This window comes from Malus domestica, chromosome 05 (genome assembly GCF_042453785.1).
Source record: "Malus domestica chromosome 05, GDT2T_hap1".
NCBI classification, from domain to species: domain Eukaryota; kingdom Viridiplantae; phylum Streptophyta; class Magnoliopsida; order Rosales; family Rosaceae; genus Malus; species Malus domestica.
The window spans coordinates 45619140-45644704 of record NC_091665.1 but is presented as its reverse complement, the minus strand read 5'-3'; the positions used below and the strand labels follow the sequence as shown (position 1 = coordinate 45644704).

At 39.0% G+C, this 25565-nt stretch overlaps 4 protein-coding genes across 6 annotated transcripts; 2 read left to right on the top strand and 2 right to left on the bottom strand.

The window, feature by feature from the left end:
• The first annotated feature begins 8378 nt into the window (after positions 1–8378).
• Positions 8379–11799, top strand: LOC103434481 (glycosyltransferase BC10). Of its 2 annotated transcripts, none has more exons than XM_017332442.2 (11): positions 8379–8626; positions 8758–9046; positions 9147–9263; positions 9666–9766; positions 9869–9940; positions 10085–10166; positions 10412–10492; positions 10670–10711; positions 10809–10868; positions 11044–11193; positions 11268–11799. In XM_017332442.2, the coding sequence occupies exons 1-11, from the start codon at positions 8394–8396 to the stop codon at positions 11445–11447; spliced, it is 1407 nt and encodes a 468-aa protein (XP_017187931.2). In that variant the 5' UTR covers positions 8379–8393; the 3' UTR covers positions 11448–11799. The 2 variants fall into 2 exon arrangements, with proteins under 2 accessions (XP_017187931.2, XP_008371065.2); XM_008372843.4 differs by having other exon boundaries at positions 8437–8626; positions 8754–9046.
• Positions 11800–12646: 847 nt separating this feature from the next.
• LOC139196299 (pentatricopeptide repeat-containing protein At4g04370-like) lies at positions 12647–13270 on the bottom strand. Its single transcript, XM_070821992.1, has one exon. The coding sequence runs from the start codon at positions 13268–13270 to the stop codon at positions 12647–12649; it is 624 nt and encodes a 207-aa protein (XP_070678093.1).
• Positions 13271–13441: 171 nt separating this feature from the next.
• LOC103434482 (uncharacterized) lies at positions 13442–15537 on the bottom strand. Of its 2 annotated transcripts, XM_008372845.4 has the most exons (7): positions 15098–15537; positions 14936–15002; positions 14749–14795; positions 14330–14417; positions 13969–14102; positions 13777–13875; positions 13442–13690 (listed from the first exon to the last, which is right to left on the bottom strand). In XM_008372845.4, the coding sequence occupies exons 1-7, from the start codon at positions 15512–15514 to the stop codon at positions 13610–13612; spliced, it is 933 nt and encodes a 310-aa protein (XP_008371067.3). In that variant the 5' UTR covers positions 15515–15537; the 3' UTR covers positions 13442–13609. The 2 variants fall into 2 exon arrangements, with proteins under 2 accessions (XP_008371067.3, XP_028959168.1); XM_029103335.2 differs by having other exon boundaries at positions 13777–14102.
• A 3301-nt stretch (positions 15538–18838) lies between these two features.
• On the top strand, positions 18839–19321 carry LOC103419632 (stigma-specific STIG1-like protein 3). Its single transcript, XM_008357731.4, has one exon. It carries the CDS (start codon positions 18839–18841, stop codon positions 19319–19321), a length of 483 nt encoding a protein of 160 aa, XP_008355953.2.
• Positions 19322–25565: the final 6244 nt, after the last annotated feature.

Below are 25565 nucleotides of genomic sequence, written 5' to 3'. Positions count from 1 at the left end.
ATCTTGTTCTTTGAGGATTCAGCCCACACTAAGAATTAGATTCAAGAAAACCCGGAAGGAAAGAACATGGATACTTCTGGCATTCGAAGCAAGAAATAGAGAAAGAACAATCTGGGTTTTTCTTCAAATGGCAGAGGCAACGCGGCCGAAGTACTTGACTACATTGAGATAAAGTATTCGTTGGTGGTGGTCTGCCAAACTCCAAAAGCATCAACTTTTGAATCCCAGAGAAACCCACTTCGCCTTCACCCTTCTTCTTATCATCCAGAGTCTTTGCAGTCTTAGTTGTCACAAATTCACCATCAGAAACATGACCCACCTCACAATTTCCCATGAAATCTTGGGCAACTCCATTGTTGAATAAGTGGCCAAGTGGCCAAGTGGCTATTAAACAAATCAAAAGGAAAAAAGACAACATAATTATGTCCCTTCCATGTTTTGGGAGGAAAACATGGCACCTTGTCTAAAGTGAATTGTTTTGGCCATAACACCCGTGGGTTTTGGTTTTTAATATGGGGTTGTTGCCTTAGGAGAAATTAGAGAGAGAAGAGAAGAGTGCATCAGAAAACAGAGAAGAAAAAATAGAAGTGGAGCAGCCCCTCTTAGAAGAGAAGAAGAAAGTGCTCCTCTTTTTGGTTAGTAATCATCCACTAAGGTAGTTGTTGTTGTAATAGGTTTGAGCTATATGTATAGAGAAGAAATTATTCATTATATTTCTTTCTCTATTTGTTTCTGTGGTGTGTGAGAGCTATTGGGTGTATTGGGTTATTTGGGTTGTGAGATTGCTAACACTTTGTAAACTCCCATTTGGTTGATAGTGGATTATTGGGTGAGCTCCTACTGCTCCGAGGATGTACTCCAGTTACACTGACTGTTGAGGAACCTCGTTAAAATATTGGTGTCTTTTATATTTTGTTCTTGCATTTTCATTTGATAAATTTCCTGTGGGTTAGCTTGAGTTGGTTCCATAAGGTTTGGTGCTATCCTAGCACAAAAATTGGTATCAGTGCACTGGTTGCTCTTGGGTACTGTCTAGTTGCCAAAGATGTCAGACGGGCAAGATGAGAATCCTTTTGGAAGCAGCTCCGGGTTTGCAAGAACTACGGTGCAAAATGCAAAGTTCGAAGTGGAAAAGTTTGATGGCACAAACAACTTCGGGATGTGGAAATGTGACGTCAAAGATGTGTTGGCTCAACAAGATCTACTTGCCGCTTTGGGAGAGAAGCCGGAAGCTATGTCGAAGTCGGAATGGGAGAAATTAAATTTGTGGGCTTGCTCTTCAATTCGGTTGTGCCTTGCAAAAACTCAGAAGTATTTTGTGATGCGGGAGACATTAGCAAGTGTGTTGTGGCAAAAATTGGAAGACAAGTATATGACAAAGAGTGCAGAGAACAGGCTACACTTGAAGAAAAAGCTCTACCGCTTTCTACCGCTTTCAATACAAAGAAGGTACAAAAATGATTAGACACCTTGATGCTTTTAATAAGTTGATTGCCGACTTGTTAAATTTAGATGAGGATATTAAGGATGAAGATAAGGCCTTAATATTGTTGAATTCCTTGCCAGACTCTTATGAGCATTTTGTTACCACTATTATGCATGATAAAGAAACTGTGAAATTTGAAGATGTGTCAAATGCCTTGATGAATTATGAAATGAGGCATAGAGATAAAAATCATGATAGTACCTCTGAAGCTTTATTTGTTAGAGGTAGATCATCGGAGATAAGGTCCTCTACTAGTAGGAAAAAATCACACTCTCGACCTAGAGGAAACTCTAAAGGTAGAAAAACCTTGGAAATGGATGAATGTGCCTTTTGTCATAATAAGGGCCATTGGAAGAAAGATTGTCCTAAGTTGAAGACCAAAGGAAAAGAAAGTTCTGAAGCCAATGTTGCTAAGGTTGAAACAGATCTTTTTTATTTTGCTTTAACCATTTCTTCATCATTTGATTGTGCCACTAAATGGGTGTTAGATACGGGTTGTACCCATCATATGACTCCTCACAAGGATTGGTTTTCAAGCTTGAAAGAGTTTGATGGTGGTGTTGTATTCATGGGAGATGACAATCCTTGCACAACAAAAGGGATTGGTACAGTTCGTTTGAAGTTGCATAATAACATGGTTAAAGAGTTGACAGGTGTTCGGTATGTACCGAATTTGAAGAAAAATCTTATTTCTTTGGGTACTTTGGAATCCAAGGGCTTCAGGTTTCATTCAGATGTTGGAATCCAAGGGCTTCAGGTTTCATTCAGATGGACAGACATTGAAAGTTACTTATGGTGCACTTGTTGTGATGAAAGCTCCTCGATGTGGCCATTTGTATTTATTGCAAGGAAGCACTGTGACAGGTGAAGCATCTGTAGTCTCAGAAAATATGGGCACATCCGATTCTGATACTACTAGACTGTGGCATATAAGATTAGGCCATGCCGGTGAGAAAGCTCTACAAGGGCTTGTGAAACAAGGTCTTCTAAAAGGTGCTACGACTTGTAAGCTTGATTTCTGCGAGCATTGTGTCTTGGGAAAGCAAACTAGAGTGAAGTTTGGTACTGCTGTACATCAGACGAATGACATTCTTGATTATGTGCATTCAGATGTTTGGGGTCCTACAAAGACTCCCTCTTTGAGTGGTAGACATTGGTTCGTGATCTTTGTTGATGATTATTCAAGAAGGTCTTGGGTCTACGCTATGAAGCACAAGAGTGAGGTGTTAAGCATTTTCTTGGGTTGGAAGAAAATGGTTGAGAACCAGACTGGGAGAAAGATTAAGATTTTGAGATCGGATAATGGTGGTGAATACGCATCTGATCCTTTCTTTATAGTTTGCAAAGAGGAAGGGATTGTGAGACATTTTAGTGTTCGGGGAACTCCACAACAAAATGGAGTTGCAGAAAGATTGAATCGAACCTTGCTTGAGAAGGTTAGATGTATGTTGTCTCAGTCGGGTTTAAGCAAGTCATTTTGGGCAGAGGCAGTTAATTATGCATGTCACATCATCAACCGGTTACCCTCAGCTGCTGTTCAGGGTAAGACACCAATGGAGGTATGGACTGGAAAACCTTCTTCTGATTATGACTATATCCGTATTTTTGGTTCACCTGCTTATTTTCATGTGACTGAAAATAAACTTGATCCTAGAGCCAAAAAGGCTATCTTTCTTGGTTTTAGTAGTGGTGTCAAAGGTTACAGGTTATGGTGCCCAGAGATGAAAAAACTTGTAATCAGCAGAGATGTGACATTTGATGAAGAAAGTATGTACAAAGTCTATGAGAAAAATGTGAAAGATGTCCAACAGGTGGAGCTTGAGAAAGTTGCCTCTGGTACTTCAAATCCTATTTCCGCTGATGTCGAAGCCACTACAAGTGAAGAAGTTGGAGACCATGAAGATGTTGAAGAAGTTGAACTTGAAAATTCTATTCAAGTTGAAAAGCAAGTTTCACCTCAAGAGTCTATTGCCAAGAACAGAGGAAAGAGACAAATTACCAAGCCAGCTCGGTATAGTGACTATGTTGCTTTTGCTCTTCCTATTATCATTGATGATATTCCATCCAATTTCGAGGAAGCCATTGAGAGTGAGGAGAAGAAGAGGTGGTGCAATGCCATGGGTGATGAGATGAATTCTCTCTTGAAGAACAAGACTTGGGAGTTAGCTAAATTGCCTAAGGGCAAGAAAGCTATCGGTTGCAAATGGGTGTATGCCAAGAAGGAAGATGCTGATGAGAAAAGCAATGTGAGATTTAAAGCAAGATTAGTTGCTAAAGGGTATGCACAAAAGGAGGGCATTGACTACAATGAAATATTTTCTCCGGTTGTGAAGCATTCCTCAATTCGTATTATGTTAGCTCTTGTTGCACAATATGATCTTGAGCTTGTGCAACTCGATGTGAAGACGACTTTCCTACATGGTGATTTGAATGTAGAGATCTATATGTGTCAACCGGATGGGTATATAGTGAAAGGGAAGGAAAATTTGTTTTGCAAATTGAAGAAATCACTTTATGGCTTGAAGCAATCTCCAAGGCAATGGTATTTGAGGTTTGATAAATTTATGAGAGGCCAAAATTATTCTAGAAGTCAATATGATCATTGTGTGTACTTCAAGAAGTTGCAAGATGGGTCTTTAATTTATTTATTGATATATGTTGATGATATGTTGATTGCCTCAAAGAATGTTGAAGAGATTGAGAAATTGAAGAAACAAATGAAGAACGAGTTCGAGATGAAGGATCTTGGTGAATCGAAGAAGATCCTTGGCATGGAGATCACTAGAGATAGAGAGAAGGGTTTGGTCAGTTTGAATCAAAGACAATACCTTGAGAAGTTGATCCGGAAGTTTGGAGTTCATGATTCAACCAAACCGGTTAGTACCCCTTTGGCTCCTCATTTTAAATTGAGTTCTCTACAATGTCCTAAAACTGATAAAGAGAAGCTGCAAATGAAAAATATACCATATGCAAATTTGGTTGGTAGTTTGATGTATGCAATGGTATGTTCTAGACCGGATATTGCTCATGCAGTTGGCATGGTGAGTCGATATATGCATAATCCAGGTAAAGAGCATTGGCAAGCAGCTAAGTGGATATTGAGATATCTCCATGGTACTCGATATATTGGTTTATGCTTTGATAGAGATGACTCTGGTATTGGTCATTTTGCAATTGGTTATGTTGATTCAGATTATGCAGGTGATCTGGATGGAAGGAAGTCTACTACAGGTTATGTGTTTACTATGGCTAAAGGACCAGTTTGTTGGAGGTCCATTTTGCAGTCATCTGTTGCCTTGTCTACTACAGAGGCTGAATATATGGCAGTTGCTGAAGCTATAAAGGAGGCCATTTGGATACATGGGCTGATTAGAGATTTGAGGGTTGATCAGAAGCAGGTGGAGGTACATTGTGATAGTCAGAATGCCATTTATTTGGCTAAGTATCAGGTTCATCATGCGAGGACCAAGCACATAGATGTGCGTTATCACTTTGTTCGTGAAATTGTTGGTGAAGGAGAAATCATTCTCCAGAAGATTCCAACTAAAGACAACCCCGCTGATATGTTGACTAAGGTTGTTAGTGTAGCCAAGTTTGTTCACTGTTTGAACTTGGCTCACATTATGCCTATATAAAGAAGGCGTTGAGCAGTATGAGTTTTTTTTTAGAGCATTTGGCTCGGCATGAGTTGTTCTCTTACTAGTGTTTGGGAGTGATGTTGTGTGTTAATTGTGCTGGTTGGCTTATCATGACGTTTTTCGGAACTTGGCCAATGTGGAGATTGTTGAATAAGTGGCCAAGTGGCCAAGTGGCTATTAAACAAATCAAAAGGAAAAAAGACAACATAATTATGTCCCTTCCATGTTTTGGGGAGGAAAACATGGCACCTTGTCTAAAGTGAATTGTTTTGGCCATAACACCCGTGGGTTTTGGTTTTTAATATGGGGTTGTTGCCTTTGGAGAAATTAGAGAGAGAAGAGAAGAATGCATCAGAAAACAGAGAAGAAAAAATATAAGTGGAGTAGCCCCTCTTAGAAGAGAAGAAGAAAGTGCTCCTCTTTTTGGTTAGTAATCATCCACCAAGGTAGTTGTTGTTGTTGTAATAGCTTTGAGGTATATGTATAGAGAAGAAATTATTCATTATATTTCTTTCTCTATTTGTTTCTGTGGTGTGTGAGAGCTATTGAGTGTATTGGGTTATTTGGGTTGTGAGATTGCCAACACTTTGTAAACTCCCATTTGGTTGATAGTGGATTATTGGGTGAGCTCCTACTGCTCCGAGGATGTACTCCAGTTACATTGAATGTTGAGGAACCTTGTTAAAATCTTGGTGTCTTTTATATTTTGTTCTTGCATTTTCATTTGATAAATTTCCTGTGGGTTAGCTTGAGTTGGTTCCATAAGGTTTGGTGCTATCCTAGCACAACATCCATCATATGTAGGAAACCCAAAAATTAAATCCAAAGATACGAGCTTTTCATTCGCAAAATTGGGAATTTCTTGAACAATCGCGGAAGCGTCGAAAATCTAAAGAAAATTTGAGGAGAAACTAAACAAGAGAAGGAAAAAAAAATGCAAACTACTAAGAAATGGAACCACCATAAGCTATGGCGTGAGCCTGGTGGCTCTTATACCATATTAATTACATTGTAAAAGATGAAGTTGGTACAGAGGAAGAGAAAGACTATACAGAGAAACAAGATAGATTATATTGATTGATTAGAGGAAATGTATACAACTGAACTTAAGAAAATGATAGCTATATAATCCCTTATATAGCCTTATAACCTAATTACAATAATACTCTTCTAACTATATTTATGTTATATCAGTTATTAATAAAGTCCTTGAAACCATTTAAACGATATATGTTCCATCTCGTTGAGATAGTTAAACATGAAACCATTGAAGCATTTGTTTTGTTGCTCTCGCCATATGCACCTCATATGGCTGAGGAGCTTTGGTTTCGCTTGGGACACTCCGAATCTCTGGCATATGAGCCTTTTCCGAAGGTGAGATTACACATGAAATATGGTGTAGGATGTAATACAGTGCGAGGAATGTCGAATGGTATATAGATCACTAGCTGATTACTTCCTGTGTTCTTATAAATGCAGACGGATCCTGCTTACTTGAAGGAATCTACTAGTGTCCTCCCAGTTCAGATCAACGGCAAGACGAGGGGTACGATCCAGGTTGAAGAGACCTGTTCGGAGGAGGATGCCTTCCAGCTTGCATCACAAGATGAAAAACTCTCCAAATACCTGGATGGGAAGTCAATTAAAAAGAGAATTTTTGTTCCTAGCAAGATCTTGAATGTTATTCTGGACCGTGGAAACGTCAAGGCGGCTGTCCGATGATCCTTTCAGCCCCATGCCGGCATTGGTGATCGAGTCAGACGACTGCATGAAGAAACAGCTCCGACGTTATCTGCTTTGCATTTGATTGCATATGCCTTCCCGTTTCGGAAGCCTAGAAATCTAGAATTTGGTCTAGGTTTTGGGAAGAAGGAATGCACAGCTAATTGTGTTACACGACCCTGGCTTGCCCAGATAGGCCCCTCACGTTCGAGGGCCCTAGATGCAAAACAACATGTATGTAAATAGGCGGAGTCATTAATTTTTCTTTATTTATAAAAATAATAGTGCGAATAATAAAGTAACGATTCATAGAATGTATTCAAAAGTTCAGTATCATATCCAAGGTTTTAAAAGACGTTAGGTGCTAGTCAAGTGACAGATTGAGGTCTAGTGCTTTGACGACTAGGCGGATTTAAGTAAATTTATTATATATTATATGCGTGAAAAACATAGGATACATAAATTGTAAAATAAAATAACATATAGATTATAAAGTATTAGAACATAATGAAAACATGGGAACAAGCATATAATGTGTATTCATCTAAGTATTCAACAAGTCTCTTACAATTTGTTGAAAAAAAATAAAATGTAAAATGAAAGTTATCTATTTACTGTTTAAGTGAGAGTCACGACCTAGGCAGGTGACTTGGTAGATTTGGACGGGTTAGGCGTGCGCCTAAGCAGGTCTATGCATCAGTTCTTAATTTTCAAAAGCCTAGAAATTAATTAGAGCGATGGTCAATTGCATAACACTTAAGCAGGACCTAAACAACGTAATGTGAGAATTTTTAAAAGTGATTAGGAGACAAATATTCTCAATTGGTAATTCAAATGGTGAACAACCGACAAACTTTTGAGTTTTGACTCATGATTTCTTGCCCTTCTGATTGATACGTTGCGACTAAAAAAACTATCGAGGACAATGTGGGTGCTACAAGTACTACTTAAGCAATGTTCAATCTAAAACAATGATCAGTTTTGGTTTGAATGTGTTTGAATGTGATATATGCACTTTTCTTATTCTCTGTTTTATATTCAAACATGTTACGTTGTTTTTAATCACTAGAGTTATAAAATTTTTGCGAAACAGGATGAGGTTGTGAAACAATAATGTGACTAATAGCAATCTCACGTAGGATACAAGGGGTGCTACCGTTTCGAGTTGGTAATCAATTTTTAAGCTCACCAATCAAATCATATGAGCTCAACAACTCGCTCACAAAAGACTGAGATTCTTATATTCGAGTTTGTCTAAAATGACATCCAAACAGAATGACTCATTTCTTTGTGAGTGAGTTAGACAATCAATTTGATCTGACTGACGAGCACAAGAATTTTTTTAATGAGCTTGGTTGAACATGCCACCTAATTCGTCGGTCAGTCAGACAATAAAATTACGCTCTTTTTGAATGCTTTCATGGCGTACGCTGAAAACCTCTTTTAGCTTTACAACCAAAAGTGGCAACGCGGTGCCGTTTAAAGAAGAATCCAACTGCCCCTGTCCCTTCCCATGTGGGACCCACCCTCTCACGAGTCGTACGGCCATGATCACGGCGCGGAAATCAGAGACTCCACACTTGTCATCATTGTCCGCTGACAGAGTCCAGCAGAGGAGTCCACCTTCTCCCTCTTTCTCTCCGAAGCCCCACATAAAACTCCAAAATTCACACACCCAGCAGCGCACCCAGCGCACCCCCTCCCCTCTCCTCCTCTTCCTACTATTTGAAAATTCAAATGCTCCTCCTCTCCTCTCCTCCTCCGAATTCAACCCTTCAATGTACTCTCTCTCTCTCTCTCTCTCTCTCTCTCTCTCTCTCTCTCTCTCTCTCTCCTTTTGATTTTCAATTGAGCTCGTAATTTCTGTTAATTTTGATATATTTCATGTAATTTTCAATTAATTGAAGGAAGGACGATGACGATGATGACGATGAAGAAGTCACCGCCGATCCCGGCGCGCCACGTCATCAGGTTGAGCTGGAAGCTGGTGATCGTCCTCTCCGTCGCGCTTTGCGTATGGGCCTTGTTCCGGCTCCACTCGCAGCCCGACCTCATTTCCTCTTCTCCGTCTTCGTTGGTCGTAGCGAGATCTCGAATTTCCCGCCACGGCAGAAGCTTCACCGGCACTCCGAAGATCGCGTTCCTTTTCCTAGCCCGCCGTAGCCTCCCGCTCGATTTTCTCTGGGGCAGCTTCTTCGAGGTTTAATCTCCTTACTTTTGTACATTTTTTTTGTTTTTCCGTCTCAGTTTTCTTGGACTTTCTCGGGAAAGTCATCGAGAGTTGTGTGTGAATTTCGCAGAATGCTGAAGCGCCGAATTTTTCGATTTACATTCACTCGGCGCCTGGTTTTGTGTTCGATGAGTCGACGACGCGGTCTCATTTCTTTTACGGCCGTCAATTGACGAATAGCATACAGGTAGTTGCTCGTTTAGCTTCTGTTTGGTTGCTGAGAAAATGAAACGGAAAAAGTATTAATTTTGAAGTTCGTTCTATCAGTTTTTTTTTAAATAAAAATTGCAAAAAGTTCGAAACTTTCTTTATTTCTTCATGTTCCCTGTTTGTTTGCTCGGAAAATGAAGGGAATTAAAAAAGAAATTAAGGCAGTCTAAAGAGTTGGTAATCAATTCTGTGATGTGGTAATAGTTGCCTTATAGATTATAACATTCAATAATTGAAATTTTAGACAAAATACTGCTCAAATATTTTCAAAATGATCCAAATTTAGTTCGAAGGAATTATTTGCTTCGAAATCAGGTTTTTGCAATGTAGTCTTGTTGCCTACTTGTGCTGAATCCGAACTGGTGGTCACACAATGCAGGTGGGTTGGGGAGAATCGAGTATGATCGAAGCGGAGAGGCTGTTGTTTGCAACAGCTCTTGGGGATCCCGCAAATCAAAGATTTATACTCCTTTCTGATAGGTTAATATTCTTGGCGTAATTGTATAACCGTTTTTCCATTTGCAGAAGAGGAGTTTCATATGGTGCACTACCTATCTAACTTTCTTACTTTTTGCACTGCAGTTGTGTTCCTTTGTACAACTTCAGCTATGTATACAGTTATATGATGGCTTCTCGTAGGAGTTTTGTGGACAGGTAGATGCAGGGGCTTTCACTTTTGAGGTGCTAAGCACTGATAAGTTGTAGATGGTTAAATATCTGTTAGCAAAGTTTCAAATGTAATTTCAAGTTCTGAGTTGAGAAATCTCAAGTGTCTTATGCAGTCTGTTTATGTTGTAGCTTTCTTGACGTAAAGGAGGGCCGCTACAATCCTAAAATGTCACCTTACATACCAAAAGAAAAATGGCGAAAAGGATCCCAGGTTATTATCTGTTTTAAACTTTCGTATGAAAATGGTGAAAAGTACCTCTTTTTGGGATACAGAGTCCTTTGTTAAGTCAAGTCAGTCGTCTTCAACAGTGCTTCACTTGTTTAGCTATTATCGTAATCGTCATCATGATAATTAGTATTGTTCTGTGTCTGTGGTTTGTAGGGATTCTCATTTATAGTATTATGTGATATGCATTCATGATTATGCTCTAATTTGAATTGGATGGGCAATTTCAGTGGATTGCTTTGGTACGAAGCCATGCAGAAGTCCTTGTGGACGATGATGTTGTTCTTCCAGTGTTCAAAAGTTTTTGCAAGGTACGCAATCAAGCAGTTTAGGGTTTGGCGTTTAGGGTTGTCTTCTCGTCTTTATGTTCTGTTATGAAGCTTTCTTATCAAATTACGATCATTCTTATCAAATTGTTAACAAATTACAAAATTTCTCGCTTTGTTTATATCAACAAAGAAAACACTTCATTGCTTCTTACTTTGCAGCGTCGCCCGCCTGTGGATGTCAGAAAGGGAAAGCTGAATCTTGTAAGTGTGATAGGTTCTGGCATATCCAAAATCGTGTAGTTTTCTCTTTCAAGTGAGTGATCTTAGATTCTGATGTTGACTTAAATACCAAATACAGAAACTTCAGAAGCAGCACAACTGTATCCCAGATGAACACTACGTGCAGACACTGCTTGCGGTAAGCTATAGATGTTCTTGTTCTTCCTTTTCTATCTTTGCTAAATGTCTTATGGTATCAAGGTTTCTGTTTCTCTGTTTGTTGAAATGGCTTTCTATGAATTACTTTAGCTGTCACTAGTTCGAGAGTTTCTAAGCGTGATCATGTTACCATTTTTTATGTCTTAATTTGCTAGATGAGTGAGCTTGAAGGCGAACTTGAGCGAAGGACATTAACCTATTCGTTGTGGAACAATTCTGCTGCAACTAAAACCGAGAGTAAAGGCTGGCATCCTATGACTTTCAACCACGCAAATGCGGCGCCTAAAAAAATAAAAGAAATAAAGGTAACATTATGATTATTTTCTTCATTTGTTTTCCATTCTGGCTTCGTCGTTCTGACTTTTTTCTTTTCCGGCAGGATGTCAACCACGTATACTATGAGACAGAATACCGGACAGAATGGTGTCGTGTCAATTCAACATACGTTCCTTGTTTCTTATTCGCAAGGAAATTCTCACCGGGAGCTGCCATGCGCCTTCTTAGCGGGGGAGTAGTCGGTCAATTTGATACCTCTGCACTGTTAAATCCGCCACCATGATCATATACTTGCAAGTTCTTACCGAAGCTCACTGACTGTTAGATGACACAAACTATAATCTGGGCGAAGTAGAAAGCCCACTAGAGGTTTACAGATACCATACTCACCCACACGACAGATTTCGATACCAAGTGCAGAAGAAAGGTTGGTCGATGCGGCTGATCATCTTTGTTCAAAGATGATGAGTTTACTCTTGTAAGAGAGATGATAGGAATTGGATATCTTCGAGTGTATCCGGTTAAATTTTCGTTCTGTAAGCTCCAGCGGAATTGAATGTCATGGATTTCTGTTGTGACCCATAAAGAATGTAGTTAACGAGTTCCGAAATTAATCATTCAACTCTCGTTGTCAATGCTTGGTTTTCTCGTTCCCTTGCTTAACATTTTCAATATCGATACGATGTGATCAAATTGAGGATTTGCATTGTGATCTGTAAAGAATGTAGTGATCGTCCCCTGCAACTCAACACAACTCCAGCCCGGGAGTTTCTTCAAGCCGTGAGACCTCATTTGCCCCCACGCCTCGCCAACGCCATCCCATCTGTTCATCGAAGTGTAGCTATGTGCCAATTGCACGTGGTTTCCGGCATCCCCAGGTCTCAGCATCAAAATTTCTCCGGCAATGATGTTCCCCAGTTCCTCGTTACCCTTTGTCCTACAAGCGTCAAGAAGTATGCCCAAGACATCAACCGCTGGCTCTGGAAAAACCCTCTTGTAGAAGTCATATGCCTCTTCCACCAGTCCAGCTCGACTGTGAAGATCAACAATGCCCATCCTTTCAAAAACAGCACTGACTCTGCTCCAAACGCGCGCACTTTGCATACATTGTAACAAGGGAGTTCAGGGCTGGGATGTCTAGCCTCATTCCTTGCCTCAGCACTTAACCATGAACCGAGGTTCCCATATCAAAAGAACCCAGTTGCGCACAAGCTGCAAGAGCACTAGCTATGGTGGCACTGGACGGCGCTGTTCTTGATTCTAACATCTGAGAGACATCATGGCCGTCCACAGAACCACATCCTTATTCGTCGTCCCTTCGAAGATATGAAATGCAAGGTCAATGTTCCTGCACTTCAAACTTCAAGTGCATAACCGTGGGCGCTGTTTCGACGTGGGAATCCAATTTCAAGTTACTCTGCGTGGCAGCCACGGACACAGCGTATGCATACGTCTGTTTATCAGGCTCCATTTCTTCAACTCTCATCGTATACAAAAGCCGGAATACTTCTCCGATATTTCAGCCTGGGAATAGCTTGAAATCAAGGAATTCCATGAAACTATGTCTCTTGCATTCGTATACTCAAATAAGTCTCTAGCATCTTCAACTCTTCCACATTTACCATACACATTCAACATTGAATTCGCCAAAGTAATGTCAGACTCAAAACCATATAATACTGCACAACCATGCAAACACTGCAAATAAACCAGCTCTGAAACTCCAGAGATCAAGCTTACCAGAGTAACTGAACTGGGCTGAACTTCTTCACGCCGTATCTCACTAAACATCTCAAACGCAATTCCAACATTTCCGGCACACGAATAGCATCCGATAATGGAAGTCCAGGGAACAAAATTTCTGTGGGGCATTACGTTGAAAACCTTGCGTGCATTTTGGGCGTGTCCAAATTTGGCGTAAAAGTTTATCAGAGAAGAAGCAATGTAGGCATCCAAAGAGAACCCATTAACGACGATGCATTGGTGGAACGAGAGGCCATACAGAGAGGTATAAGGAGGTGCAAGCTTTGAGAAGATCAGGGAAGGAGTAGGTATCCGGAGGTGTGTTGGTTTCGAGCATGAAGGAGTACGTGGAAAGGACTTCATGGTGAGAGCCTTGGGATGAGAGGCGGTTGATGACAGTGTTGAAAGTTTTGGTGGTGGCAGTTGGGGCAGATTGCAGTGGCGGTTTCAGGTGGTTTAAGAAAGAGCTGTTCAGCTTGTTCATAACTAAGAAGTTCTTAGAAAACAAAGAGTTTTGAGTAGTTCTACTCATCCTTTGTGTAACCAAATATTAATCGAGATTTATATTATTCGATTTCATCTGTTCAAGTTACAAGGTACAGTTTGATTTGCATGTCCAGCCATCAAATGGCATAGAACTCTTACTACAATTTTCCAAAATCGCGGCATAAAATTACAAGAACATGAATCAAGTTTGTCCAGCTAATTTGATTGTTTCTTTGGATATTCTCTCGGCCCGAATATTGTCGATCCAATTCTCACGTTTGTGCTCCCCATTTCGATCTGCAAAACCATCAAGTTTTTCCATTTAGTGAGAAAATTTCACTGGTGTGTGTAGTGAAAACATATTACGAAAGCTTAGTCCTTACCGCTAGCTCAAAATCCGAAGACATGCCCATTGAAAGCTCACATTGCTCCTCTGGTATTCCGAGTGCCTTGCAAACCTCAGTTCTGCAGTTCGCCAACGTCTGACAACAAACAGTTTGATTTGAGAATTGCCAATAAACCCGAGGAACTGAAACTTCGGAGAAAGATTTACATGTAGTGTGTTGGAGCATCACCTTAAAGTTTTCCGGTGTAGAAGTATAATCTAGCATCCCAATTGTCATTAGACCACAAAACTCAAGGTATGGACAACCCGAAGTTACATGCTTTGCGAGCTCCACACATCCAGAGGGCTCAACACCAAATTTTGCTATGACAGTATTTTACGGAGATCAGATATTATCTCAAAACAATAAAGAACAAATGACTAACATACGGAAGACATGGATTATCGGCAAACATTTGATAATGAATAAAACGAATACAAAAAGTACAACGGATAACCATGCAAGCATAAACCGCAATACTCCACAAGCATGCATCTCCCACTATATCTCAGAAAAGGGTTGGCTCATATGACACATCTAGTTAACTTACATTCTTCTCCACTGGTGTTCACTTGGATTAAGACCTTCAAAGGCTTTCTCCCGATGCTGCCAACCACGTGATCAAGACGATTAGCAATCTGCACAACATACAAGGTGGAGTAAACTTAAAACCAACCAAGCGGCTCAGTGTCATAACTGCTGAACATGATTATCGCTAAGAAAAACACGAGCTTCCCCAATTACGGACAATTAACAATGGCAGCTACACTTGAATTGCCCCAACCATAAGTAACTAAAGGTAATATGATACAACACAGAACGAATGACAAAAAAAAAAGGTACAATCTTTACTAGAATCCCGTAACTAATACAAAATGCCATTGAATTTCTCGAGATCCATCACCCGAAACTGAAAAGTAAGTTTGCATACAACGCACAGAAAATGAAGATAGCAGAATAAGTGTCTACCTTCTCATCGTCCACACTCTCTACCATTGCAAGGTTTGGTACTCCGGCTGCACAATTTACATAAAAATCAAACCAAAACTACTGATTGCTTTTGTACAACAAACGGATTACCGAAAAAAGGCTTAAAGGTATGAAATTCAAGCAAATTGACAACAACCATGATTGGAGAAAGAGAAAATAATCATACTTAGAAGGGGTTTTACTTTATTGCTCTGCAAATTCCCAATGAAATGCCACTCAATGTCCTCCGGAAGCTGCACCGCGCAGACGATCACCAAAAATTCAATCTCTTTCAGTACAAATAGGTTGCCCAAAGCTCTTTAGAGAGAGAGAGGCAGAAGTTTTATACCTGAGGAGCTTTCTCGACGATTTCTTGGACGTAGTTTTCGCCGAAACAGCGATGGCCGGCCTCGTACACTTGGCGGAGCAGGGAGACTGGTTTCGTCTTGCTCACCGCCACCACTCGGATGTCTTGGGCTTTGCGCGCTGATTTTTCGGCTGCCTTCTGGATGCGCTGCAGCACCGAGCGGAGCGCCGCCGCTGCGACACCGTCGATTGCGGCGGAGCTGGCCATGCCTGGTTGCTCCTCTCCTTCGGGTTCGTTTTCTCTCTCCGCCTTCTCCAGATTGTCGGGTTGCGAATTGCGATTACACTGCCATTGCATCTGGCGTGGAAGCTTAAAGACTCGCGGTTGCCATTGCTGACTGGAGCGCCAGAAGGTGCGGATTGAAAACGAAGACGCTACGACGTCGGAGATTTGAACCATCCCAAGTTTTATGACCGGCCCAAAATTTGAGGCTTGGGCCTTGAGTTTATGGCCCAGATTTAGTTTGTTGGATTTCTTTTCTCAATAAATTTCTGAGGACAAATGCTTTTTGAAGTAACACGTGTATCATCCATATTCCAGACACAACAATGAAAAATTTCTCCTTTCAAAGATTTCTCTTTGATTCTTGTTCCTTGTTCATAGCAATTTTTTTTTGGTATTCGAAGCTTAGGGGGAGGGAGGGTTGCCCCATCCCAGGACCAGGGCATAGCACAAGATTTCTTTAAGGACTTACAGAGGGGTTATAGCCCATTTTTTGGTTTTTACAGATTAGTCACCAAGAGGGATTGCTCGCAGCAGAGCTTGAACCTAACCCTGCTTTAGTGAAGAGAACAATTCTTACCAATTCAACAAACCTTCGTTGGCTTCCTCGTTTATACCATTAAAACAGATAAAGGCAGACGAATTCATGTGGGAATTTGCTTGTATATCCCTTACTTGAAAATGAACAAAATATAAAAATTAAATTAATTGTAGAGTGATCAAGGAGAAGTGTACATATTGCTGTTGATATCCACTGCCTAATGCATTAATTTCAATTTAATCCATTTGAAAATTTCTAACCCTAAAGCAGTAACACCTAAAACACAAAGTATTGCGACATAAGGCCATTTCCAATTTGGAGGATGAGCTTGATTTTTGATTCCTTCAAATATGTTTGCTATAGTTAGAGCAATTAGAGCGTAGCCTAAAAGATGATGGCATATCTTCACGTACTTATTGGAAAATCCTTTTTCTTCCTGCTGCTTAGGTCGCCAAAACATGGCAAGCATCTGCAAAACCATAGAAAATGTATCGTTAATTCTCGAAGCTACTCACATTTGACTCGACCCCTTCCGACAATAGTATTGATCTCTTTATTTGGGTTACAATTTATGAGAGAACTAAATCATTAGCTTATCATAATTCTGACTCATTTCTTCGATCACCCTTCACATATATATTATCATACACAAACTCGAGATATAGGTAAACTGTACATGCTTATTTGGTACAGAATGGGACGAACACAGCCGCCCCTGAGGGTAGCCGAAGTAGGCGGCCTCCTAGGGCACCCACTCCGGAGGCCCCATAATTTTTATTTATTTGTTATATATATACATATTATAAAATTTGTGTCTGTTCAAATAAGAAGTTTACAGACTTTAAGTCTTGTCTAGATACAATAGCATATTGGGCTGAGCACAACATTTGTAAGATTCAATTTTTTTTATATAATTACTTGATAAAAAACAACAAACCTGTTTTGTACATAAAATGTTGAAAATTAGATTATGTAACTTAATTAGTACATTGACATCTAAAAACGGGAGACATGTAAAATTTAAGTAATATTTGTGTATCTTTATTATTCTAATATTAAATTTTAATGATGTTTGATGTAGATATAGATTTTTTCATGTATTTAGCGATTTTTTTTTTATACATATTAATGTACAAAGAGTTAGGGGTTAGAGAACTCTAAGGCCCCACTTCAAAGGCTCACTTAGGACCCCCAAATTCTTAGGGCCGGCCCTGAGGACAAAACCCAACAAATAAAATTAAACACAAAAATCTTAAATTAGCGGTCCAATACTAGAACTCTCGAACAGTTAAATTTGATAAAAATGGTCTAACAATCGATTTCATACATACTGCATCTATCTTTCTAATTACATGATAATAACGCATTGAGTTAGAAAGACACATGACTATCTTATTAATTTCAACACAACCCTTAATTTAATCAACTACAAGGAGTTTGAGACTTACTTGTATGGCGGTGAATGTAAATATAATAATCCCAAGAGTGCGATGCGTTTTGTTACTGTGTCCCTTTGAAGAATGTCCAAGCAACATACCAATAAGCCATCCAACTGTGCCTACAACGGATCCACCGGTTTGACACATTATGTGAACTGAATACCATTCCTTGCACTTAAATGGATATTTTCTGAAGTACCTTGCAGCTATTGCTCCCATCGGCAACAAAGTCCCCCATCCTATAATATTTAGAACCCCATGCGTCTGTCAATAATTTCTTCATTAAAATGGGCATAGAAAAATGGCCGCGCGATAAAAAATAAATGGCGCGAGTAGAGATGCTAGTTATACAAATAAATGACTCTAATGAAAACGTTTAAGCCTTAAACCAAGCTTACATTTCTTAGGTGATGCTGAAAAGGAGAAGGATGTTGAGCTCGCCATGTTCTTAGATGTGCTGTGACTTCAATCTCTGCAGGGCTATGAGTGTTCCCTTGGTGATTGCATGATGAAGGGAGAGGAAAAATAATAAAACTGAGGATAATCAGGCTTGGATAACTTATCATGCTCTCTCTCTCAAGCAAAAGTTGTTTGAGGGGTGGTGAATCTGTCAATTTTTTGAAGTGATAACAAAGTAATGAGAAAAATCCTAAAAAAAGAAAATATACTAATTTCACATATTATAGAAGTCTGTAAGTAGAATTGTATACGACTTAAGATATGAAACTGTTTTGTAGCTTGAAATTTTTTCTTAAGTAGTGTTGGCAGTTGAGAATATGTGCTTTTCTTTGCAAATTAGGGAATCATGTTTGGCTTGTTTTAGTGGAAGTAGGAAAAATCAGATTTTATTCCCATCTTTATTTTCCCTGCTCCCTTTTTCTTTTTAAATGTTTGATACTAAGATGCAATTTTTCTGGGCTTAGTTTACTTTTCAAATTGCAACATGAGGGTTTCAGTTTCATCATGGGGTTAAATTAAATATTACGTAAATCTATCATTGATGTGAAACTGTGAAAGTGAGAAAAAGGGTCGGTTTTGCAATTTTTATGTTCTTTTACTTAGACTTTATGGTTGGAGAGATTTTTCAGTGTTCTGAGAACACGGTACGGTACATCAAGTGTGATAATAGTTGAAAATCTGAATAAAAAAGTTTCTAACCAATTATTTTATGATACTTGGTGCATCGGACTGTGTTTACGGGACACTGAAAATTTTCTCTTATGGTTGGGATACAGAATCAATGGAAGGGCAACTTTTCTTTATGCCCAATCTATTGATTTCTTCATAGAAGATTTTCAGTAATTTGTAAGTAGCCTTTTGAATTGAGACCATTAGTGCACCATACAAATAAAGCAAGACTTGTACATTCAGTTTCCAATTGTCAACTCCCCCCCCCCCCCCCCCCTCCCTAATGTTACTATAAAACCCAATGTCACATTGATTCCTGTTAAGTACCTCCTAAGCTCCTACCCCCAACAAAAAAAAAAAAAAAAAGGAAAATCACTAGCTTCTAATTTAGTCATGGCCATGAAGTTGATGAACATCTTCTTTACCCTCCTAGCAGCAATGGCCATTGTTGGAGCTGAAATTTTCCGCGATGATCATATCGAAGACGTGGAAATGCAGACAAGTACTGAAACAGAAGCAACTAAATTTCCTGAAATACCAGATGAAGAAGAAGAAACTACTTCTCTAAGAGGAGTGAGCCGTTTTCTTTATAATCATCATAAAAATATACCACTGCCCAGTTATAATTGCGACAACTTTCCTAGGGTTTGTCGTGCGAAGAACAGCCTGGGGCCAGACTGCTGCAAGAAGAAATGTGTTGACGTGAAGACTGATCGGTACAACTGTGGGATTTGCGGCTACAGATGCAAGTACACAGAGATTTGTTGCAGGGGCAAGTGCGTCAATGCATCGTTTGACAAGAGGCATTGTGGTGGGTGCAATCAGAAATGCAAGAAGGGAGACTTCTGTGTTTATGGGATGTGCCATTATGCATGATTATTTCACAGTATACTACTGCTATACATTTGAGTAAACTGCTATACATTTATTCTGTCATATTAATTATGACAAATTATATGTAAAGAGAGAAAAATTATTCTTATATTTATATGACCTAAAGCATTATTATTGTTATTGTAAAACCATTGCAATTAATGGTTTCAAAGTAACTCATATGCAAAAAAACAAAATTCTCATATTGTAATTTGAATAAAATAATACAGTCATGAGACACTGTTTCAGGTACACGGAAACATTGACCATGCAAGCGTGGTGTGTATCTACACTTTCTATTTTATTGTTAATTGTACTTCAATCCCGCCCATCAGAAATCCTCCATCAAGAAGGGAATCGTCCGGCAACAAAATTATGTCAAACAAATATCACATTTTTCAAGAGCAATAAATGATATATATACTTGTTCCATAATCTAACTAGCTAGTGATTGAAAAGTGCAATTCCCTTGTTGTATTGCTATGTGCATATAATTTGCTGCAAAGTCGTTATTTTCATGTGCTTAGGGAAGGTACGCAGTATCTTGTTGTTGCTTCTTTACTGAACACGCAGTCGCTTACCCCTAATGCAATCAAGTTAACTTGCTTTGAATTTAGTTTCTTTCTATAATTATATAATTATAATGAAAACAAAAATGCTACTCTTACTATATTTTTCATACCTTATTTGTACCTGTTAGATACCTAGTTGGACTTGACTAACATTATAAGTATCTTTAGTTGCCTATACGTTATAAACTGATTAAGGAGTTGTAAGCGTGGAAAACTACTTCTTTAACTAAAGATACGTGGATAACATGCAGCAAATGATAACTGTTTATCCACTGCTCGGCGAAAACTGCCGACAACCGCAGGAAACTGATTTCCACGGTAGATGGAAGTTAGATGAAGGCTGTGTATATATAATCCAGTTCCCTACCCGTGAAGAAATGTTCTGTAAATCAGGGTTCTATCACCTTTGGAACTTAAAAGTCTTAAACGAGTAGAAGAACTGCAATTTTCAACCAGAAGCATGACTGCTCCAGGTATCGCAACATAGTTGAACTAAATGTAATCTGGGATACTTGTTATATAATGAACTTACTGCATTAATGTTTAACTGCAAATTGATAAAGTAAAATATATATATCGGTTTCCAACATTTGGTATCAGAGCCAAATAACAAGTCCTAGATTCGGTTCACTGTTTTATTATTGTGATAAAAGTGTGATGATATGTTTGAAATATATTATATATCTCTCGAGTAATGCAGTACTTGATGAACTTCAGATATTCATCAAAGTGAATATTGTTATTGTATCTCTTGGCTATTAAAGGGGTCTTAAAAGATTCATGGCATGTTCATATATTTCTCAAAAGGGAAATATATATAAATTGCATGAAGGTTAATAAATTGTATGAATCATTCCCTGTAAAAGTTTGCAATTGTCCAGTCCAAAGACTTGATGTATTTTTGCGATTATGGAATATTATAGTCAATATATGCAATATGGAAGGCAGTTTATGATTTTCACTCAAAAGTGCGATGTAAACTTGCAGCAGTAACTGCATACTCTTTTCTTTGTGACTAACGTTTCCATGACTGCTCCAGTGAATTCATCTGCTCTTAGCCTTTCATCTGTTGAACCATTAAGTGGTGGCAATTTCAAACGGTGGAAGCAAGATATAGAGATCTTGCTAGGACTCATGGATCTCGACCTTGCGCTCCGAGAAGATGAACCTGCTGCACTGACAGATGTTTCAACTGCTGAAGAAAGACACAAGCATGAGAAATGGGAGAAGGCTAACAGGATGTCACTAATGGTTATGAAAAGGACCATGAATGACACTGTTAGGGGTGGAGTTACAGGGTGTGACAAGGCCAAAGATTTCCTTGAGGCCATTGGAGCAAAATTCAAGGAGTCTGAGAAGGCTGAAATGGGAGAATTGATGACAACACTTACAACTCTGAAATTTGATGAAGGAAAGGGGGTTAGAGAGCACATTCTGAAGTTGGTAAACACTGCAACAAAATTAAAGGACTTGGATGTTCCAGTTGATGAGGCTTTTGTGGTCCACATGGCATTAACCTCTTTGCCTTCATGCTATGATCAGTTGAAGGTTACTTACAGTACACAGAAGGAGAAATGGTCCATGGATGAACTGATTTCAATTGCTGCTCAAGAGGAATGCAGGCTCAGGCGTAATGTCAATCATGCTGCAGTGAACTTGGTGCACACTGACAAAGGGAAGAAACCATTCTTCCACTCTGGTAAGGCCCCTAAACTGACCTCCAATAGTAGTGCTGCCATGACTGCATCCTCCTCCAAAAGACCTGAGAATTATAAGGATATAATGGACAACATAAGGTGCTATTTTTGCAAACGAACTGGTCACATGAAAAGAGATTGTGAGAAATTCAAAGATCTGAAAACTAAGAAAGGTATTTTAGTAAAAATTTTTGTGTGCTTTGAATCTAATCTTGTTGAAGTCCCTCCAAATTCTTGGTGGTTTGACACTGGTTGTTCGGTTCATATCACCAATTCGTTGCAGGGTTTCACAAGAAGAGGTACAACAACAAGAAATGAAGTTTTTCAAGTCTATGTTGGCAATGGGAATAAAGTGGCTGTGGAAGCAATAGGCGACCTCAAGTTCAAGTTGTCTAGTGGCTTTGTTTTAGATTTAGTTGATGTTTTATATGTACCTTCTCTTAGAAGGAATTTACTTTCAGTTTCGAAACTTGTAAAAACTGGCTTTGCTTTCGATGGAGATAACGAAAGTGTCAGGATTTACATGAAGAATAATCCAAGAGTTGTACTTGGAGTCTGTTTTCTAGTTAATGAATTATGGCAAGTACTTTGTATGGTTTGCAATGAAGGTGTTTGTTTTAATACTGAGTCATTTACATCAACTAAAAGACTTGTCTTAAATGAAAAATCTTCCATGCTTTGGCATAGGAGATTAGGGCACATATCTAAAGCAAGATTGGATCGCATGATTAAGGATAAAATTTTGCCTGCTTTGGATTTCTCAAATTTCGAAAACTGCATTGAGTGTTTTAAGGGGAAAATGACTAAAACTAAGAAAAAGACATCAGTTCGAAGTCAAAAACTATTAGAGATTATCCACTCTGATGTTTGTGGACCTTTCCCAACTAAAACAATATGTGGGAACATTTATTTCGTGACTTTTATTGACGATTACTCAAGGTTTTCATACCTTTATTTGATCTCAGAAAAATCTCCAGTGTTGAATTGTTTCAAAGTATTTAAAACTGAAGTAGAGAAACAGTTGGAGTTGTCAATTAAAATTCTAAGGTCCGATAGAGGAGGTGAATATTATGGCAGGTACACTGAGGCAGGTCAATCTAAGGGGCCTTTGGCTCAATACTTAGAGGATTGTGGTATACAAGCACAGTATACTACTCCAGGCACGCCACAACAAAATGGCATGGCTGAGAGGAGAAATAGAACGCTGATCGAAATGGTTAGAAGCATGATGAGTTGTTCAACACTTCCACAGTTCTTATGGGGTGAAGCTGTGAAGATGTCAAATTACATCCTGAACCGAGTTCCTAGTAAGTCAGTTTGCAAAACTCCTTTCGAGTTGTGGACAGGGAGAAAGCCAAGTTTGAATCACATGCATGTTTGGGGTTGTAGTGCAGAAGCTAGGATGTATAATCCTGCTGAAAAGAAATTGGATTCGAGAACAATTTCATGTCACTTTGTGGGATTTCCTGATAAATCAAAGGGTTATAGATTTTATGCATCAAATCTCTCAAATAGAATATTTGAGTCCAATGCTGCCAAGTTTATTGAAGATAAAGAAGCACTGAGTGATTTTCGAGTAACATCAGTTTTGGAATTTGAAGAGCAAGGTGATATAAGTGAGGGTAAAAGTCACGGGGAAAATTTTGATTCACAGCAATCTGTGGTGAATTTTCATATTGGAGATTTTAATTTGCAAAGTGGCACACCTGTTACAAATGCCAACACACCTGTTACAAGTGCTGATGCAACCTCTACTCCAACATATGCATCAACTAGTCAACCAATACAAGCATCAGTAAATGAAAGAAAGGTGATGCCACAAAGAGTTAGGAGGTCAGCGATACCAGATGATTATTTTGTGTACTTTCAAGAGGTGGAACTGAATGAAGGCATATCGGATGATCCTGTTACTTATCAAGAAGCTATGAGTGGTACACAATCTGAATTATGGCAGGAAGCAATGTATGATGAACTTAAATCCATGCAAACAAATAATGTTTGGACTTTAGTTCATGCACCAATTGATATCAAGGTAGTGGGGTGTAAATGGTTGTTCAAAACTAAAAAGGATTCGACTGGAAGAATTGAGCGGCACAAAGCCAGACTGGTGGCTAAGGGCTATACACAAACTGAGGGAGTTGACTACTCAGAAACCTTTTCTCCTGTATCGACTAAAGATTCACTTCGAATTGTGTTGGCCCTTGTGGCTCATTATAACCTAGAACTGCACCAGATGGATGTAAAGACAGCTTTCTTGAATGGTGATTTGGAGGAAGATATCTATATGGAACAGCCTATTGCTTTCATTAAAGAAGGTGAAGAGAACATGGTTTGTAAGTTGAACAAATCGTTGTACGGCCTAAAACAAGCCTCGAGACAATGGTTCTTGAAATTTGATGAAAAGGTAACTTCTTTTGGTTTTTGTGAAAATAAGATCGATGATTGTATTTATCTAAAGGTTATTGGATCTAGATTCATTTTGCTCGTGCTTTATGTGGATGATATTCTCTTGGCAAGCAATGATCTTAATCTTGTGCTTGAAACTAAGAGATTGTTGTCTAAAACCTTTGAGATGAAGGATATGGGAAATGCATCATATGTGCTTGGTATAGAGATCAAAAGAGATAGGGCTCGAGGATTGTTGGGACTTTCACAAAAGTCATACATTGAAAAGGTGTTACACAGATTCAATATGCAAACTTGTGCCAATGGAGAAGTACCAATGGGAAAGGGAGACAGGTTGAATAAGTCTCAGTGTCCGAGGAATGAAATTGAGAAACAAAGCATGGTCAATAAGCCTTATGCATCCCTAGTAGGCAGCTTGATGTATGCACAGGTCTGCACTAGACCTGATTTGGCATTTGCCATCAGTGTGTTGGGAAGATATCAGTCGAACCCCGGTGAACAACATTGGGTTGCAGCCAAGAAAGTGTTACGATACTTGCAAAGGACAAAATCCTTTATGTTGGTTTACAAGAAAGTAGAGAACTTGGAACTAGTTGGCTACACAGATGCTGACTTTGCAGGTTGTGTGGATGACAGGAGATCCACGAGTGGCTACTTGTTCTTCTTGGCAGGAGCAGCTGTATCATGGAAAAGTGCTAAACAAAAGGCACTAGCCACATCAACCATGGAGGCTGAATTTATAGCATGTTTTGAAGCTACCAAGAGAGGCTTGTGGTTAAGAAATTTAATCAGTTGCATGGCTATTGTTGATTCAATTTCGAGACCACTAACCATATACTGCGATAACAAAGCTGCAGTATTTTTCTCTAAGAATAACAAGAAGTCTGAGGCAACAAGGTTGATGGACATCAAATATCTATCAGTGAAAGAACATGTGAGAAAGGGTGAAATCACGATTGAGCACATTGAAACAAATTCAATGATAGCTGACCCTCTGACTAAGTCATTGGCAGTAGGAGCATTCAAGGATCATGTTTCTAAGATGGGAGTGATTGAATCTCTAGAATCTGCTGAAGTGTGGGAGTGAGAAAAACTTACTTGTTTTGACGATTGAACATGAATAATTCGAGGGATGCAACTCGATGAATGCTCAGGATTTTCCAAAGATGATCCATGAAATGACTGTAAGTCATATGTATATTTCAAATATGAATTCGAATGTCACTATGTTGTTCAATATCAAGACCTACTGTGCCATATGCATTTATTGAGCCTATTGGTTTTCTAAGTTGCTGACTGTATACATGTATATATGTATTCTAGTGTTTTGACGATTGAACATGAATAATTCGAGGGATGCAACTCGATGAATGCTCAGGATTTTCCAAAGATGATCCATGAAATGACTGTTTTGAATGAATGAAGGAATATAAATTCATTGAAAAGTCTAAAATTTCTTTCTACATATTAATCTTAAGTATTTGTAGTTTCAGGGTGCTTGTGTTGTCTATAAACACATGATTTTCTGAAGTTCGAATACTTGAATTAATTATAGTAGATGAAAGGAAGTTA